The 20398-nt window shown below is 48.5% G+C and overlaps 1 protein-coding gene across 2 annotated transcripts in view; it reads right to left on the reverse strand.

Moving 5' to 3' along the window:
* The window catches only part of NOP9 (NOP9 nucleolar protein), a 26535-nt gene extending 6614 nt beyond the window's left edge, over nt 1-19921 (reverse strand). The window contains exons 1-5 of one of the 2 annotated variants that reach the window (XM_075330876.1): nt 19843-19921; nt 19296-19495; nt 18591-19037; nt 1014-1094; nt 796-937 (exon numbers count right to left, since the gene is read on the reverse strand). In XM_075330876.1, the coding sequence (XP_075186991.1) occupies nt 796-937; nt 1014-1094; nt 18591-19037; nt 19296-19473 (848 nt within the window). In that variant the 5' untranslated portion in view covers nt 19474-19495; nt 19843-19921. The other variant, XM_075330875.1, reaches the window with a different exon arrangement.
* Between the last annotated feature and the right edge of the window lie 477 nt (nt 19922-20398).

Here is a 20398-nt window from a genome sequence, read left to right on the forward strand (position 1 = left end):
TGGGGAGGGGCTGGACAGTGAGGCCGGGCGGTGCCAGCTGGGACTGAGGTTTTGCACAGGAAGTGGTCAGTTTGCTGGATCTGAATGTAAACAAAGAGCTGCAGAGAATAAAGGGATAATTCAAGAGGAACAAAAGTTAGAAATTAAAAAACAATGTAGGGGTGTTTTATATGACAATACAGCACAGATTAGCTTAAACTCAAAAGTTTGTTATTTCGGACAACCCCTTTAACCAGAGATCATTAGTTGCCTACTGCCTGGCCTAATTGGTGTGGATTAAGTGCATGCGTAAGGAATCACTTCAGACACAGTCGGATGTGAAATCTCTTCTTGATCACAGTAAAAATGGCAGCCAAGAGCACAGGAAAGATCATGCGGCCCCTGATATAGGCTAGAGGCGTACACAAGTTCGGATATGCCCATTTAGTGGCACAGTTCATGGGCTAGCCAATGGGGAGATCCGTATTGATGCTGATGGGCGGGTCTGACGTCATTGACTGAATCCTTGGTGTCATCTGATCTGTGGGTTGGTCCTCTAGCTTGGCCAGTGGGTCTTTTCCTTATATGGTGGTCTTCTTACATCTGGACATTCCTTGCATTCCAGGCAAGGTGTGAAGAACAGGAGAAGGTCATCTTCAAATCTGTGTCATGTGTATGATCTGAAACCTGAATTATGTAAGGCAAATCGACATATTTCCCACAATCCCTTGTCAAGAGGTTTATTAAGTATTTAATGGAAAGACTCTCCTCAACAGGCAGCACTGTACATCGCCACCTGCCTCCATCAGCTCTTACCGGCCAGGTCCCGAGACATTCCTGGTTGATAGGTAACCGAGCACATCATCGCAGAGCGCAGTGCACGCCGGAGGAGACTTTCTGTGTAGAACCACTAGAGCGGTCTGCATGCCGAGACTGGCCAGTTCATGGGTGGCAAAGACTGCGGAGGGCATAGAGCGAGGTCAGGTGCATGTTTCAGTGACATAATAAGACATTCAGGGGCAACATGAACTCACCTCCGATATCTGCTTTAAATAATCCGCTCATCTCCTGCAACTCTTCCAGGAAACTGGGTGGCACGTCAAACTCAGACTGGACTGCAAGAAAGAAGAAAGAAGGTGAATACGCAGACTCAAGGGGCTTTCTGGATAAATGGGTGGGATTGCCAGGAGTCAGACTACCATCAATCACCTGAATAAAAGGGATTTCATTACAAGGGAACCTGTCATCAGACTTTTCCCTATTAAACTAAAAGAATCACCTTCTGCAGCTCCTGGGCTGCATTCTATGAAGGTGCACCTTGGCCCTGCCTCCCCTTCCACACCCCAAAAATAACTTTATTAAACTTGGCCGTTAGGTATGCTAATTACCTGTGTTGACCAGATGGGCGGGCTCATTTTCTGCTCCTTTCCCCCCTTCCTGCTTCTGATCGCCGTCCTCCTTTCTTGATTGACGGGATGATGCCTACCGTCATCCTCCTCATCGCAGTTTCAAATCTCACACCTGTGCAGTTAGGTCGGCTCGTGCAGGCGCAGTTCGCTCTGCCATATCGCGGGCAGTGCAGAAAACATAACTGCCTCGCTCGCGCCGGTGAGCTAAATGCGCAGCCGTGAGATTATGGGCAGGTACAACCATGGCACTGGTGAGGTCTGCGCTGTGCACGACCTCACCAGCGCCATGCTCGTACCCGCCCATAATGGCTCGTGCCGGTAAGTTAAATGCGCAAGCAGCTGTTTTCTGCTCTGCCTGCGATATGGCACAGCGAACTGCGCCTGCACGAACCAACCTAACTGCACAGGAGCGAGATTTGAAAATGTGACGAGGAGGATGACGGAAGTGTCAGCCCGTCAATCAAGAAAGGAGGACAGCGATCAGCGGCAGTAGGAGAGAGGGGAGCAGAAAATGAGCCCGCCCATTTGGCCAACACAGGTAATTAGCATACCTAATGGCCAAGTTTTATAAAGATATTTTTGGGGTCTGGAAGGGGAGTCAGAGCCAAGGTGCATTGTTGTAATCCAGTGACCGAGGAAGATCAGAAAAAGAGCAATAACTCTGAAACCTAGAAAATAACCAGAGTGGCTGGAACCTTAACGGACTGCTGACCTAATACTGACACACAACTAGAAGTAGCCGTGGGACGAGCCTACGATGACCTAGTCGTCTCGACACAGCCGGAGAACTAAATACTCTAACAGAGCGAAATGGAAAAAAGCCCGCCACATGTAAAGATTACGGTGATATAGGAAAACAATACGTAGCTAGAGAACAGAGTCAAGTAAGATGAGGCCCAAAACTATCTGCATAGGAAAGAATAGAAAAAAGCACTGACTGCAGCCGTAAAAACCCCAAAAAATACCAGCACACCTGACATGGAAAAATACTGAGCCTGAACAGGCTCTCCCCCGCTATATCAGTACTCTGGTGTTAATGGGATCCAAGAAAAACATGATATAGAGAGGGGACTGAATATTGTACCAAGCATGACAAAACACAATACATAACAGAACATGGAGCAAGGTACACAGGTGCTCCCAGCAGAGAATAATCCAATTCTACCAGGAACTCCATACAGGCAAAATCACAAGAAAGTGAAAAACCATAAGCAAAAGGTATAAGACCAACTTATCTGAGAGGAGTTCTGGTACACACAGAACAGGGCTGGTTTCAGGAAGTTCTTAAAAACACAGGAAATACAATCGAGCACGGCAAGGAACAAAAAGGAAGCTACACAGTTATATAGACCCAAACCAAATGGCCCTATTGCAAATCCTACTCAGCTGTCCAGTTCCCACTCAGCAAGTCAGCTGCATTACCAGCACTGACCACAAGAGGGAGCCCCAAACTGGAATCTATTTCAAATGTATTCACAACAGTACCCCCCCTCCCTTGAGGAGGAGGTGGGGGGGGGGGGGGTCACCAAACCCTCACCAGAACCCCCGGGTTTCTCAGGATGAGCTTGATGAAAAGCACGGATCAAGCGATCAGCATGTATGTCGGAAGCAACCACTCAAGAATTATCCTCCTGACCATAACCTTTCCACTTGACCAGGTACTGGAGCTTCTGTCTGGAAATACGGGAATCCAAAATCTTCTCCACTACATATTCCAGATCCCCCTCGACCAACACCGGGTCAGGAGGTGAAGCCATGGGCACTACCGGTTCAACATACTTTTTCAACAAAGACTTATGAAAGATATTGTGAATCTTGAAAGTCTCTGGGAGAGCCAAGCGGAAAGCAACAGACATTATTTATAATCTCCAAAATCTTATTAGGCCCAATAAACCTTGGCTTAAATTTCGGAGAAGAAACTTTCATAGGAACATGTCTGGAAGACAACCAGACCAAGTCCCCTATCTTAAACTGGGGACCCACAGTCCTACGCCGGTTGGCAAACCGTTCTGCATTTTCTTGGGAGTGGGACAATTTAGCCACGATCTGATCCCAAATTTGCTGCATTTTCTGTACTGCAGAATCAACACCTGGGCAGGCTGAAGCCTCCATCTGCCCTGAAGAAAATCGAGGATGAAACCCAAAATTGCAAAAGAAAGGAGACATCAAAGTGGCCCAACTAGCTCCATTATTAAGAGAAACTCAGCGAAAGACAAAAAGGAAACCCAGTCATCCTGATCAGCCGACACAAAACAGCTCAAATAGGTTTCCAAAGTCTGATTTCTCCTCTCAGTCTGTCGATGAAACGCGGTAGAGGACAACTCAATTCCCAGCCTAGAACAGAAAGCTATCCAAAATCTAGACACAAACTGGACTCCCTGTCGGACACAATTTTCTCAGGAATACCATGCAAACGAACCACCTAACAAAGAAACAAAGGTAGCACCCCGAAGCTGATGGCAACTAAGGCAGAACCACCAACTGAATCATTTTGGAAAATCTATCACAGATTACCAAAATAACCGTCATCCACTGAGAAACAGGGAGATCAGAAATAAAATCCATAGAGATGCGAGTCCATAGTCTCCTAACAGTCCACTAGAACAACAAGGCTTGGATCTAGAACAGATCTCACAGGACTGCACAAAACTCCTCACATCACAAGATAGATAAGGCCACCAAAAGGACCTACCACCAAATCCCTGGTGCAAGAAATCCCAGGATGACCAGCCAACACAGAACAATGAATTTCAGACATCACTTTACTCCTCCATTGGTCAGGAACATAAAATTTCCCCACAGGACATCTTTCAGATTTCTTCTCCTGAAATTCCTCAAGAGCAAGTCTCAAATCAGGTGATCACGGAGAGAATCACTCCCTCATGCAGGATGGTGAAAAGAAGGGAATTTTGTTTACTTACCGTAAATTCCTTTTCTTCTAGCTCTAATTGGGAGACCCAGACAATTAGGGTGTATAGGCTATGCCTCCGGAGGCCGCACAAAGTACTACACTCAAAAGTGTTAAGCCCCTCCCCTTCTGCCTATACACCCCCCGTGCTCCCACGGGCTCCTCAGTTTTGGTGCAAAAGCAAGAAGGAGGAAAAAGAATTATAAACTGGTTTAAAGTAACTTCAATCCGAAGGAATATCGGAGAACTGAAACCATTCAACATGAACAACATGTGTACACAAAAAAACAGGGCGGGTGCTGGGTCTCCCAATTAGAGCTAGAAGAAAAGGAATTTACGGTAAGTAAACAAAATTCCCTTCTTCTTTGTCGCTCTATTGGGAGACCCAGACAATTGGGACGTCCAAAAGCAGTCCCTGGGTGGGTAAAATAATACCTCGTAAGAGAGCCGTAAAACGGCCTCTTCCTACAGGTGGGCAACCGCCGCCTGAAGGACTCGTCTACCTAGGCTGGCATCCGCCGAAGCATAGGTATGCACCTGATAGTGCTTCGTGAAAGTGTGCAGGCTCGACCAGGTAGCCGCCTGACACACCTGCTGAGCCGTAGCCTGGTGCCTCAAAGCCCAGGACGCGCCCACGGCTCTGGTAGAATGGGCCTTCAGCCCTGAGGGAACCGGAAGCCCAGCCGAACGGTAAGCTTCGATAATTGGCTCCTTGATCCACCGAGCCAGGGTTGATTTGGAAGCCTGTGACCCTTTACGCTGGCCAGCGACAAGGACAAAGAGTGCATCCGAGCGGCGCAGGGGCGCCGTACGAGAAATGTAGAGTCTGAGTGCTCTCACCAGATCTAACAAGTGCAAATCCTTTTCACATTGGTGAACTGGATGAGGACAAAAAGAAGGTAAGGAGATATCCTGATTGAGATGAAAGGGGGATACCACCTTAGGGAGAAATTCCGGAACCGGACGCAGAACCACCTTGTCCTGGTGAAACACCAGGAAAGGGGTTTTGCATGACAGCGCTGCTAGCTCAGACACTCTCCGAAGTGAAGTGACTGCTACTAGAAAAACCACTTTCTGCGAAAGGCGTGAGAGAGAAATATCCCTCATTGGCTCGAATGGTGGTTTCTGAAGAACCATCAGCACCCTGTTCAGATCCCAGGGTTCTAACGGCCTCTTGTAAGGAGGGACGATGTGACAAACCCCCTGCAGGAACGTGCGTACCTGTGGAAGTCTGGCTAGGCGCTTCTGGAAAAAACACAGAGAGCGCTGAGACTTGTCCCTTAAGGGAGCCGAGCGACAAACCCTTTTCCAGTCCAGATTGAAGGAAGGACAGAAAAGTGGGCAAGGTAAAAGGCCAGGGAGAAATACCCTGAGCAGAGCACCACGACAGGAAAATTTACCACGTCCTGTGGTAGATCTTGGCGGACGTTGGTTTCCTAGCTTGTCTCATAGTGGCAATGACGTCTTGAGATAACCCTGAAGACGCTAGGATCCAGGACTCAATGGCCACACAGTCAGGTTGAGGGCCGCAGAATTCAGATGGAAAAACGGCCCTTGAGATAGCAAGTCTGGTCGGTCTGGTAGTGCCCACGGTTGGCCGACCGTGAGATGCCACAGATCCGGGTACCACGACCGCCTCGGCCAGTCTGGAGCGACGAGGATGACGCGGCGGCAGTCGGCCCTGATCTTGCGTAACACTCTGGGCAACAGTGCCAGCGGAGGAAACACATAAGGGAGCTGAAACTGCGACCAATCCTGAACTAAGGCGTCTGCCGCCAGAGCTCTGGGATCTTGAGACCGTGCCATGAACGCCGGTACCTTGTTGTTGTGCCGGGACGCCATGAGGTCGACGTCCGGCACCCCCCAGCGGCAACAGATCTCCTGAAACACGTCCGGGTGAAGGGACCATTCCCCTGCGTCCATGCCCTGGCGACTGAGATAATCTGCTTCCCAGTTTTCCACGCCTGGAATGTGAACTGCAGAGATGGTGGAGGCCGTGGTTTCCACCCACATCAAAATCCGCCGGACTTCCTGGAAGGCTTGCCGACTGCGTGTGCCGCCTTGGTGGTTGATGTATGCCACCGCTGTGGAATTGTCCGACTGAATTCTGATCTGCTTGCCTTCCAGCCACTGCTGGAACGCTTTCAGGGCAAGCTACACTGCCCGTATTTCCAGAACATTGATCTGAAGCGAGGACTCTTGCTGGGTCCACGTACCCTGAGCCCTGTGGTGGAGAAAAACCGCTCCCCACCCTGACAGACTCGCGTCCGTCGTGACCACCTCCCAGGATGGGGGTAGGAAGGATTTCCCTTTCGATAATGAAGTGGGAAGAAGCCACCACCGAAGGGAAGCTTTGGTCGCCTGCGAGAGGGAGACGTTCCTGTCGAGGGACGTCGGCTTCCTGTCCCATTTGCGTAGGATGTCCCATTGAAGAGGACGCAGGTGAAACTGCGCGAAAGGAACTGCCTCCATTGCTGCCACCATCTTCCCCAGGAAGTGCATGAGGCGCCTCAAGGTGTGTGACCGACCTTGAAGGAGAGATTGTACCCCTGTCTGTAGTGACCGCTGCTTGATCAGCGGAAGCTTCACTATCGCTGAGAGGGTATGAAACTCCATGCCAAGGTATGTCAGCGATTGGGCCGGTGTCAGATTTGACTTTGGAAAATTGATGATCCACCCGAAACTCTGGAGAGTCTCCAGGGTAGCGTCGAGGCTGTGTTGGCATGCCTCTAGAGAGGGTGCCTTGATCAACAGATCGTCCAAGTACGGGATCACCGAGTGACCCTGAGAGTGGAGGACCGCTACTACAGAAACCATAACCTTGGTGAAAACCCGTGGGGCTGTTGCCAGGCCGAACGGCAGTGCCACGAACTGCAGGTGTTCGTTTCCTATGGCGAAGCGCAAGAAGCGCTGGTGCTCTGGAGGAATCGGTACGTGGAGATAAGCATCTTTGATATCGATCGATGCAAGGAAATTTCCCTGGGACATTGAGGCGATGACGGAGCGGAGGGATTCCATCCGGAACCGCCTGGTCTTTACGTGTTTGTTGAGAAGTTTCAGGTCCAGGACAGGTCGGAAAGACCCGTCCTTCTTTGGGACCACAAACAAGTTGGAGTAAAAACCGTGGCCCTGTTGCTGAAGAGGAACAGGGACCACCACTCCTTCTGCCTTCAGAATGCCCAGCGCCTGCAGAAGAGCCTCGGCTCGCTCGGGAGGCGGGGATGACCTGAAGAATCGAGTCGGGGGACGAGAGGTGAACTCTATCTTGTAACCGTGAGACAGAATGTCTCTCACCCAACGGTCTTTTACCCGTGGCAGCCAGGTGTCGCAAAAGCGGGAGAGCCTGCCACCGACCGAGGATGCGGAGTGAGGATGCCGAAAGTCATGAGGAAGCCGCTTTGGTAGCGGCACCTCCGGTGGTCTTTTTAGGACGTGACTTAGACCGCCATGCATCAGAGTTCCTTTGATCTTTCTGAGGCCTTTTGGACGAGGAGAATTGGGACCTGCCCGCGCCCCGAAAGGACCGAAACCTCGACTGCCCCTTCCTCTGTTGGGGTATGTTCGGTTTGGGCTGGGGTAAGGATGTATCCTTTCCCTTGGATTGTTTGATGATTTCATCCAAACGCTCGCCAAACAATCGGTCGCCAGAAATTGGCAAACTGGTTAAGCGCTTTTTGGAAGCAGAATCTGCCTTCCATTCCCGTAGCCACAAGGCCCTGCGGAGTACCACCGAATTGGCGGCTGCAACCGCCGTACGGCTCGCAGAGTCCAGGACAGCATTAATAGCGTAAGACGCAAATGCCGACGTCTGAGTGGTTATGGACGCCACCTGTGGCGCGGACGTGCGTGTGGCTGCGTCAATTTGCGCTTGACCTGCTGAGATAGCTTGTAGCGCCCATACGGCTGCGAATGCTGGGGCAAAAGAAGCGCCGATAGCTTCATAGATGGATTTCAACCAGAGCTCCATCTGCCTGTCAGTGGCATCTTTGAGTGAAGCCCCATCTTCCACTGCAAGTATGGATCTAGCTGCCAGTCTGGAGATTGGAGGATCCACTTTGGGACACTGAGCCCAACTTTTGACCACGTCAGGGGGAAAGGGATAACGTGTATCCTTAAGGCGCTTAGAAAAACGCTCATCTGGACAAGCATGGTGATTCTGGACTGCCTCCCTGAAATCAGAGTGGTCCAGAAACATACTCGGTGTACGCTTGGGAAACCTGAAACGGAATTTCTCCTGCTGGGAAGCTGACTCCTCCACCGGAGGAGCTGAGGGAGAAATATCCAACATACGATTGATGGACGCAATAAGGTCGTTCACTATGGCGTCCCCGTCCGGAGTATCAAGATTGAGAGCGGCCTCAGGATCAGAATCCTGATCAGCTGTCTCCGCATCATCAACCAGAGATTCCCCCCTCTGAGACCCTGCACAATATGATGATGTCGAGGGAAAATCTAAGCGAGCTCGCTTAGTCGGTCTGGGGCTGGGGTCAGTGTCAGAACCCTCAGCCTGGGATCCATGAGACACCCCGGGAGGACATTGTTGGTCCAGCTGAGGTGGGCCAGGGAACAAAGATTCAACAGAGTCCCTGTGCTGAAATACCGGCCTGGACTGCAAGGCTTCTAGTATCTTAGCCATAGTCTCAGAGAGTTTTGCAAACTCCGTCCCCGTCACTAGGACAGCGTCAACAGGTGGCTCCCCCTGGGCCCCTTTTAGCAGGGGCCCTGGCTGAAGAATTATCACAGGGGCCCAACAATGCACACAATGAGGGTCAGTGGAACCTGTCGGTAGCGGGGTCGTACATGCGGCGCAGGCAACATAATAAGCCTGTGTTTTGGCACCCCTGCCTTTCGTGGGCGCCATGCTATTATCTTCCCTGAGTAACACAATAGGGTATATAGCCAGAAATCAACTGTGCACTATACCAGTGTAAAATAAACATATAATGTTACACTACTGCACAATGGGGCTAGCACCACAGGTGCTGCTTACCACCCGCTTAAAGCGGTTGTGAGGCCACCAGAGTCCCTGCCTGGGTCTCCCAGACTTTGTCCCCCTCTGCAGCGTCCGAGGATCTGACAGGAATGCGTCCTGAGGAGAGGAGGGAGCCGTGGGCGTGACCCAGAAAGAGCGGGAACTGGTGCCTGCACTGTGCACAGTGAGGGGAGTGGAGTATGCAAAGCATGCTCCAGCCCTCAGTGCTGCTCGTTCTGAGCAGCGTCCCGCCCTTCCCCTGCCTGTCAGGGCTGGGGGTGGGAGGAAAGGAACTAGGCCGCAAAAAGCCGGGGACTCTAGTAATAAACGCGGCCGCCGTAAAAGCGCGGCCGGCATGGAAGTCCCCGGCGCACTACAAGTCCCAGCTGCGCCGCAGTGTTTCCATGGCAGCGGCGGTCAGTGCGGCAGTCCCTATAGATAAACACACTCAGCAACGCTGAGTGTGTAATGGCACATATTAACCCGGTCAGCGCCGTGGTCCCCGGTGCACTAGCACACCCAGCAATGCTGGAGTGTTGCTGTGCGCGGTCCCCACCGGGATACAGAGTACCTCCAAGTAGCAGGGCCATGTCCCTGAACGATACCCGGCTCCTATCCAGCAGGCTCCACAGGAGTTGTGGATGAAGCACGGTCTCAGTGCCTGGAGACCGATAGGATCCCACTTCACCAGAGCCCTGAGGGGGATGGGGAAGGAAAACAGCATGTGGGCTCCAGCCTCCGTACCCGCAATGGATACCTCAACCTTACAACACCACCGACAAGAGTGGGGTGAGAAGGGAGCATGCTGGGGGCCCTATATGGGCCCACTTTTCTTCCATCCGACATGGTCAGCAGCTGCTGCTGACCAATCTGTGGAGCTGTGCGTGCGTGTCTGACCTCCTTCGCACAAAGCAAAAAACTGAGGAGCCCGTGGGAGCACGGGGGGTGTATAGGCAGAAGGGGAGGGGCTTAACACTTTTAAGTGTAATACTTTGTGCGGCCTCCGGAGGCATAGCCTATACACCCTAATTGTCTGGGTCTCCCAATAGAGCGACAAAGAAAAAAAAGGGCATATATATATATATATATATATATATATATATATATATATGAGAATCATTCTCTTTTTCCCTGAAGAAGGAGACGGCTTATGTCTCTGAAACGCGTTGGATGCTGTAATAAAGAAAGAGTTTTTTAATATAAACTACATCCTGGCAACAGTGGTTTCTTAGCGCGGCTAAAACCCGATTCTCACATATATATATATATATATATATATATATATATATATATATATATATATATATATATATATATATATATATATATATATATATATATATATATATATATATATATATATATATATGAGAATCGGGTTTTAGCCGCGCTAAGAAACCACTGTTGCCAGGATGTAGTTTATATTAAAAAACTATATATATATGCCTTTTTTTCACTAAGTCTTCACGGGGCTGCTGCTGGAACCACGCGGACACTCATATGCTTTACAAGGGGTTGTGACTGGCACAACCGCTCCAGGTGAGTGTATCTTTCTACATCCTTACACGGTTAATACCGGGTAAAACCCTATTTGCGCCTTTTCTCCCCCCTTTCAGCAGTTTCATGCAGGATGGTAGCAGGCTCGGTCACAACCAGAGAAGCAGCAAAGAAACTCCTAGAAAGGGCATCCGCTTTAATATTTTTGGTGCCCGGAATATAAGAGACCACAAAATTAAAGCGCGTGAAAAACAAGGCCCATCTAGCCTGCCTAGGATTCAACCTCCTGGTGGATTCAAGATAGATCAAATTCTTATGATCAGTAAGTACAACAATCTGATGTCTCGCCCCCTCCAGCCAATGTCGCCATTCCTCAAAGGCCCACTTCATAGCCAATAATTCCAGATTTCCCACATCAATTTCGTTCTGGTGGAGAAAATTTCCAGGAAAAAAAAAAGCACAGGGTCTAAGTTTAGAAGTCACAGGGTCCCTTTTAGTACAGACAGCCCCAGCTGCCATCTCCAACGCATCGATCTCCACCTGAAAAGGAATAGACACATCAGGTTGCCGCAAGACCGGAGCATAAGTAAACCTCCTTTTCAGCTCCTGAAAGGCCAAGACTGCCTCTGGAGACCAATTCACAACATCAGCTCCCTTTTTGGTCAAATCAGTCAACGGCTTGACAATACTGGAAAAATTGCCAATAAATTTACGATAAAAATTAGCAAAACCCAAAAACGTCTGAACGGCTTTCAAAGAAGTAGGCTGTACCCAATCATGAATGGCCTGGACCTTGACCAGATCCATCTCAATAGAGGATGGGGACAAAATAAACCCCAAACAAGAGACCTTTTGTACACCAAAAAGACATTTTCGATCCCTTGACATATAATGCATTGTCCCTAAGAACCTGAAATACTGTCCGAACCTGTTCAACATGAGAATCCCAGTCGTGAGAAAAAAATCAAAATGTCATCCAAATAGACAATCAAAAACTTGTCATTAAAGTCCCGGAAAATATCATTCATGAAAGGTTGGAAGACGGCAGGGGCATTAGTGAGCCCAAAGGGCATTACCAGGTACTCAAAATGCCCCTCAGAGGTATTAAACGCCGTCTTCCATTCATCACCCTGTTTAATGCGAATGAGATTTTATGCTCCCCGAAGATCGTGCTTCGTAAACCAACTAGCACCCTTCATTCTAGAAAACAGGTCGGAAATCAGAGGTAATGGACACTGATATTTAAAGGAGTTGTCTGACATTAGCTTACCAAAAAAAAAATTGAGTTTCTGTGCTGTATTGTCATATAAAACACCCCTACGTTGTTATTTTTTGTTTTCTATCTTTTGTTCCTCTTGAATTATCCCTTTATTCTCTGCAGCTCTTTGTTTACATTCAGCTCCAGCAAATATGCTAACTTCCTGTGCAAAACCTCCCAGTCAGAGCTGGCACCGCCCAGCCTCCGTGTCCAGCCTCACCCCCTGCACACACACATTCCCTGTCAGTATTCTGCCCAGCACTGACCTGTTATCACTACAGCATTACAAATTACAGCCCCACATCGTGCCACACACACGGCTCTGCGCCCCACATCACATCCCTCCCACCACCCACACACACGGCGCTCTGTACCGACCCCCGACCCCTCCCCCACCATCGTTCTGTACCGACCCCTACCCCCATAGGGAACACATGTGGGCTACATTCACGTGACCGTTCCGTTTTTGCGGTCCACAAAAAAGGGACCATTTTTTCACGGATGCATCCGTGTGTCATCCGTGTGCCTTCCGTTTTTTTAGCGGACCGCAAAAAACGGAAGCAGCAAGAAAGATAAATAGATGAGTAGATATAGAGATGAATAGATAGATATAGAGACAGAGGGATGAATGAATGAATGAATGGAGAGATAGATAGATAGACAAATAGATAATGGATAGACAGATAGATAATAGATGAGAAAGACATACATCCATACATACACACATATTAGTCCTACCCCCCTGCATATTCTAAGCTGGCACCCTTTAGAGACTTTCATGTGGCACTAAAGGGTGCTTAGCCTTGTATTTAGCCAAGAAAATAAATAAATAATTTAAAAAAAAAAAAAAACCTGACATGGGGTCCCCCTATCTTTTGTAGCCAGCTAGGGTAAAGCAGACGGCTGCAGCCTGCAGACCACAGCTGGCAGCTTCACCTTGGCTGATAATCCAAAACAGAGGGCACCCCTCGCTATTTTAACTTAAATAAATAATTTAAAACAAAAAACATGGGGTCCCCCCCCCCCAAATTGGATCACCAACCGAGGTAAAGCAGACAGCTGTGGTCTGGTATTCTCAGACTAGGGAGGTCCACTCTTATTGGACACTCCCCAGCCTAAAAATAGCAGGCCGCAGCTGCCCCAGAAGTGGCGCATCCATTAGATGTGCCAATCCTGGCGCTTTTCCCCAACTCATCCCATTGCCCTGGTTCGTGGCAAACGGGGGTAATATACGGGGTTGATGCCAGATGTGTAATGTCACCTGGCATCAAGCCCTGGGGTTAGTGATGTCACGCGTCTATCAGATACCCGACATCACCAACCCAGTCAGTAATAAATAAATTAAAAAAAAAAAAGGACAACAAAAACGTTTTATTTGAAAAAACACTCCCCACATTCCCTCTTTCACCAATTTATTGAAAAGAACAATCAAATCCGGGTCCGGCTTAATCCAATAAGGGGGACACATAACTATCCATACCATAGTCACTGTCCCAGTCAGTGAAGAACAGAATGTTCCCCATTGGCTGGGAGAGTAATGCAGTGACCTGAGCTAACATCAATAGCCCAGGTCACTGCAGGGGATGATGAGCGCTGCTGTCAGGAGGTTAGATGAGATCATTACCTGCAGTGATCATCTCCTGCACTCCTGTCAGCGCGGTCACTGCCGCCTATGCCCGCTGTGTTCTCAGCAGTATCGCCCGTGACGTCACCGCTAGTGACGTGAGAACGCAGCGGGCATAGACGGCAGTGACCGCGCTGACAGGAGGGAAGAGGAGAGCGTCACAGCAGGTAATGATGTCATCTAACCTCCTGGCGGCTACCAGCTCTGCAGTGTGAGAATCTGCATGCGGGCAGACACACACTGCAATGAAGGCAGCCGCGGGGTTGGAGCGGGACACAGACTGCACGGGCCCTCTGCTATCCTAAGCACTGTAAGCAGGGGGCCCGGTGCTGGCGGTGACACTGTGGGCCAAGAGAGTACGGGGTGCGGGGGAATGTGTGGGAGGGTGCAGGGAAGGGGGGACGGGGACTCACGCACTGTGCCCGCCCAGCAGGGCGGCAACATGCTGTTCCAGATTTGCATGTCAACATGGTCCTGCCCATGTTGACATAAAATGACCGGAAGCAGCAAAATCGCGGCAGGAGCGGTCACATGACCCCTCTGAGCTGGGGGAGAGGGGCTGACAGCGGGGCAGGTAAGTGCTCACTATCTACTTACCTGCCCCAATATAGCCCAATAGTGTAATAATAAAACAAAAGTCAAAATAAGCCGGATAACCCCTTTAACCGTGACTTTATTAAGGAGACAATGAACAGTACAGGGCTGCAATGAGCCATCCTTCTTGGCCACAAAAAAAAACAAAAAAAAAAACAAAAAAAACGGTGCCCAAAGGGGAAGATGACGATCTGATGTGACCCTTCTCCAAAGACTCCTTAATGTAAGTCTGCATAGCAACATGTTCAGGTACAGATAAATTGAAAAGCCGTCCATTAGGAAATTTGCAACCAGGCACCAATTCAATAGCGCAATCACAGTCGCTATGCGGAGGCAAAGACGCGGCCTCGTTCTCATTAAACACATCCATGAAATCCACCAAAATAGTCAGGGACTTCCCGTGTCTGAGTGAAATAGACAAAACAGGAGTATCACTATGCACACATTGGCAGCCTCAACTAGTCACAGATAAAGAAGTCCAATCAAGAACTGGATTATGGGTTTGCAACCAAGGAAATCCCAGTACCAAAATGTCATGCAAATTATGCAACACCAAACACTTACAAACCTCCTGATGGTCAGGCGTGACCTGCATCATCACCTGGGTCCAAAACTGGGGCTTATTTTCAGCTAAAGGAGTAGCATCAATACTCCTCAAAGGGATAGAAGCATGCAAAGGTACCCATAGGAAAAGCACAACGCTCAGCAAACCCAAAATCCATCAAGTTCAGGGCAGCTCCAGAATCAATAAAAGCCAAAGCCGAAAATGATGATAGGGAACAGATCAAAGAAACTGACAAAAGAAACAGAATGTAAACCGCCCAAAGTAAATAAATAGTTTCTTGCGCTTAGGGCAGACAACTAGTATGAGAGGCGTCTCCACAGAAGAAACATAGCTTATTCCGCCGTCTTAAATCCTGCTGTTCCGCCCTAGAAAGGACCCTATCACACTGCATAGGCTCTGGAGAACGCTCCTAGAGGGACATCTCAGCACGCATTGTTTTACGTTTACGTAAACGTCTGTCAATCTGAATGGCCAATGACAGAGGCATCGAGACAAGAGTGGACAGGAAAACCCACCATAACATCTTGCACAGGCTCAAAAAAGGCAGATATCCAGCATCAAGGAGAGCAGTGGATTAAAACTTGCTTTTATTAGACGAGTAAAAACAAAATGTGGTCCAGTGAGCACAGAGGCACAAGTATTATGCGTGTAAACCAACGCGTTTCGACCAGAGAGTCTTATTCATGGCATGTGAATTACCCCAAAACTGATTCCATATAAAGAGGTACACATTATACGTCATTGGCAAGGCTGAGTGCTTATTTATGTTTATCTTGCACAGGCTCTGCCAACCCCTTCCGAAAGGGAGCGGCATCATTCCACTCAGTAAGGACCGCCCACTTACGAAATTTATGACAGTATATCTCTGCCTATTCCTGACCCTGGATCAAAGCCATTAAAGTTTTCTCGGCTTGATCAATAGCATTAGGTTCATCATATAACAACCCCAGAGCCTGAAAAAAAAAAATCCAAATCAGCAAGAGCAGGATCTTCAGGCGCCAGGGAAAAGGCCCAATCCTGGGGGTCACCACGCAGCAGGGAGATAATCTGAGCTCGCTGCCTGATAGACCCTTAGGACTTGGGTTTCAAGGAAAAAAAATAACCTACAGTTGTTCTTGAAGTTCAAAAATTTAGACAGATCCCCAGAGAACAAATCCGGTAACGGTATCTTAGGTTCTACAGCAGGTGTCTGGGCAAGATAATCAGATATATCCTTAACCTGAGAAGTAAGCTGATTGACTCACCCAGATAATTGTGTAATATCCATTGCAGCACAAGATCCTCCATGGCACCCAGAGATAAAGAAAAAAATAAAAAAAAAATTGACACTTTTTTTTTTTCCCTTTCTTTTCTTCCCTTCTCTTTCTTTAGAGTACCCTAGAATCTTAGGTAAGACCGGTGCTACTGTTGTGATCCAGTGACCGAGGAGGATCAGAAAAAGAGCAATAACTCGGAAACCCAGAAAATAACCAGAGTGGCTGGAACCTTAACGGACTTCAGACCTAATACTGACACACAACTAGAAGTAGCCGTGGGGCGAGCCTACGATGACCTGGTCGCCTCGACACAGCCGGAGAACTAAATATTCTTACAGATAGAGATAAAAGAAAGCTAACCTAACTCTGAGCAATCCCCAAAGATATAGATAGCCCCTCACATGTAAAGACTATGGTGATATAGGAAAACAGAATACGTAGTTAGAGAACAGCAAAGATGAGGCCCAAAACTATCTGCATAGGAAAGAGCACTGACTGCAGCTGTAAAAACCCTAATAAATACCAGCACGCCTGACATGGAAAAATACTGAGCCTGAACAGGATCTCCCCCGCTATATCAGTACTCTGGTGTTACTGGGATCCAAGAAAAACATGATATAGAGAGGGGACTGAATATTGTACCAAGCATGACAAAACACAATACATAACAGAACATGGAGCAAGGTACACAGATACTCCGAGCAGGGAATAATCCAATTCCACCAGGAACTCCATACAGGCAAAATCACAAGAAAGTGAAAAACCATAAGCAAAGATACAAGACCAACTTATCTGAGAGGAGTTCTGGTAGACACAGAACAGGGCTGGTTTCAGGAAGTTCTTAAAAACACAGGAAATACAATTAAGCACCGTCAAGGAACAAAAGGAAGCTACACAGTTATATAAACCCAAACCAAATGGCCTGATTGTAAATCCTACTCAGCTGTCCAGTTCCCACTCAGCAAGTCAGCTGCATTACCAGCACTGACCACAAGAGGGAGCCCCAAGCTGGAATCTAATTCAAATGTATTCACAACAGTGCACCTTCATAGAATGCAGCCCAGGAGCTGCAGAAGGTGATTCTTTTAGTTTAATAGGTAAAAATCTGGTGACAGGTTTTCTTTAATCAGAAAAGAATATGCTATAGTGGCCAGGACCAGCATTGCAGCTCTCTACCATGCAAGTAAATGGGAGAACTAGTACACACCGTATATGGTTTAGGAGCCATGAGGGGTACTGCAGCTCTCTCCCATAGAAGTAAATGGGAGAACTAGCACAGCATCATATATGGTGTAGTGGCCATAAGGCTGGTTTCACACTACGTTTATTTAACATGCGTCAGGAACGTTTTTTTGCTGCAAAAGAGGATCCTGCTTTTACAGCAAAAAACGCATGCAAACGCATCTGTTATTTTGCAGGATCCTGTCACTGGATGTTTAGGGGCGGGCATTGGAGTCATGTGATCGGGAGTGAGGGGAACTAGACTGGGAGCCGGCTTCTGACAGCTGCAGACGCTGGTAACCAAGGTAAACATCGGGCTTGGATACCCGATATTTATCTTGGTTACGAGTGTCTGCAGCTGCTAGGAGCAGGGCTGTCTGCACACGTAACCAACGTAAACATCGGGTAACTAAGAGAAGTGGTTACGCGATATTTATCTTGGTTACGAGTGTCCGCAGCTCTCAGGTGGGAGAGAGAGGAAGGGGAGGAAGGGGGAAAGACAGAGATAGAGAGAGAGGGTGAGGGAGGGAGGAGGAGAGAGAGACAGATCACGCGAGACTGGTTCTGGGCATGCTCAGTACTTTCTGGGCATGCTCAGTACAAAAGCAGGATCCTGTCTATCAGCACGCCAGCGTTCACCTGCGTTTGCGTGCTGTTTAGTCAGGATCCGGTGACATGCAGTATTTGGACGCAGCTCAAAAACGCTACAAGTAGCGTTTTTGAAACATGTTAAAAAACTGCAAGTCGCTGGATCCTCACTATAACGCAGGTGAACGCATGTTAACGCGAGTCCATTGCAAATGCATTGAAATGAAAACGCATTTGCACTGGATCCGCTTTTCCGCTAAAAAAAACGTTATGGACGGATGTTAAATAAACGTAGTGTGAAACCAGCCTAAGTGGTATTGTAGGTCTCTACTGTATAAGTGGGAGAACTCGCACAGCGCCATACATGGTGTAGTGGCCATGAGTAGTACTGCAGTTCTCAACCATACAATTAAATGGGAGAAATGGCACAGAGCCTTACATGGTGTAGTGGCCATAAATGGTACTTTAGGTCTCTACCGTATAAGCGCCATACATGGTTTAGTGACCATGAGCGGTACTGCAGCTCTCTCCCACACAAGTAAATGGGAGAACTGGCACAGCGCAATATATGGTGTAGTGAAGGCGAGTGGTACTGCAGCTCTTCTATACATGTAATCGTATGATGTTTCTTTGCATTTCTTCTTTTGAATACCTCTGCTTGCTGAGAACCTCTGCTCAGAACTGAACTTAAAACAAGTAGGATAAAAAAAAATGTCTACCTGTGGACCCTTGTCCTCCTTTTTTGGGGTCCTTGCAGAGAACAGTTCCGCTCAGCACCTGGAACAGAGTCCGTACGATGAAGCTGCCGTGTGTGTTCTGGTTGTAGGGCAAAAATTTGCTCTTTACTTCTGCACAGAGACTCAGAATCAGATCATCCAGGCTGCTGCAGGGCTCACCCCCATCCTCATCATCATCATCATCATCATTCTCCTCCTCCGCTCCCTGAAGCCTCTCATACTGGAGGAGAGCAGTCTCAACCACATGTGATCCGGTCCGGTGCCAACATATGGTCTGCCAGCTCTTACTCAGAACATCCAAAAACTGGCACAGCTGGGCTGACGACGCGAGCGCCAGCAGCTTCTGCATGGTGATGCTCGCAGAGACGTTCGTTGCCACTGCCCGCTCATTCCCTTTCACCTCCTTGAAGACGTTCCGGATAAAGAGAGCTGTGAAGAGACGGAGAAGAGGAAATTGAACCGTTATCTGATGTTTCACTTGCTGTTTGCTGTCAGTGAATGGAAACCTTAGGGCGATACACAAAAACTTCTGCAGAACTAATACTTTTCACAACTGGGGGTTTGTGGCAAGTGCATCGCTCCAGTGCTGATGGTTTGTTATAATGTATCAGTTCAGTTATAATGGGGACAGATGTAAGAAAGCCTAATGTAACCTCAATGTCCAGACTTCTTTCCGGAGCTTCTTACCCCGATCTTCTTCTGATTCGAAGTCTTGCTCCAGAGTTTCCTTCACTCGTCGGAAATATCCCACAAATTTGGGGTCCAGGGCCGGGGCCGGACTCTCCTCCGCCTTTTTTGCCTCCCAGATCCTCTGGCTGCCTTGATTTTTTTTGCGCCCAGTAAGTTTCTTCCGATCTGTCTCCATCGTCCTTTATTCCGTAGTTTCCCTAAAAGAGTTATAAAGGCGATAAGTTGGACAATCACTTACAAGAAAATTCCATACATAACACACCAGGCTGTGAGGAGTCACCACAGGATTATTAACCCCTTGGCACCTACGACTCCTGGAAGAAGGGTAGGAAAAATCAGCTGGAAATGAAGGGGATAACGCCCCCAGCGCTGAGGGGTGGGTGGAATCAAGGAGCTGACCCCAGTCCAACAGATGTAAAGGGAGACACATCCTCAGTTACCTGAACTTAGCTGTGACCTCTGAGGAGGAGAATTCCCTGACAGCCTGCTGATATATTGCACTATAGCGCCCACTGTAACCGCCGCGCCGCACTCAGTAACTCACCACAGCACACACGTGCTTCCGGCGATGGCTGATAACGTCACCTCCCAGTGCAAGGCATAGGTCATGCACTGGTTACGTCACCACCAGCTAGCGGTGCCTTCCAGCGCGGAATGATGACGTCACATGCCGAAAACTGTGGGCGAAGAGTTATAACACCGAACAAACAAAAAGAAAGCTGAAAATTCTGCCCGGATTTCCATCGTCTCCTCTCGTCCGTGTTTGGGTCATGTTCTTCCTATTACAGTGCAGCGCCCGCAGAGGAGGCATTGTGTGCTGCTGCACTGTTAGTAAAGGGAAAGACACCCTAAAATGTGTTCCACTCCATCTACCTAATCCCCGCATGTGTGATAGAGGCCGTACACACAATGGGATCAGATATATGGAGAATGACCTTAGATACCGTGTGACAAGCAGGATATGCTTAGATACACCGTGTATCTCGCCGAAGTTGCTTAGATACACTGAATGTATCACGCAGGATGGTCTGAGACCATCCTGAGCGAGACACGGATTTCATTTCAGCCCGTCTTGCATGATACAATTAGTGTATCCGAGT

The sequence above is a fragment of the Anomaloglossus baeobatrachus genome, chromosome 12 (assembly GCF_048569485.1).
Source record: "Anomaloglossus baeobatrachus isolate aAnoBae1 chromosome 12, aAnoBae1.hap1, whole genome shotgun sequence".
In the NCBI taxonomy this organism is placed as follows: Eukaryota; Metazoa; Chordata; class Amphibia; order Anura; family Aromobatidae; genus Anomaloglossus; species Anomaloglossus baeobatrachus.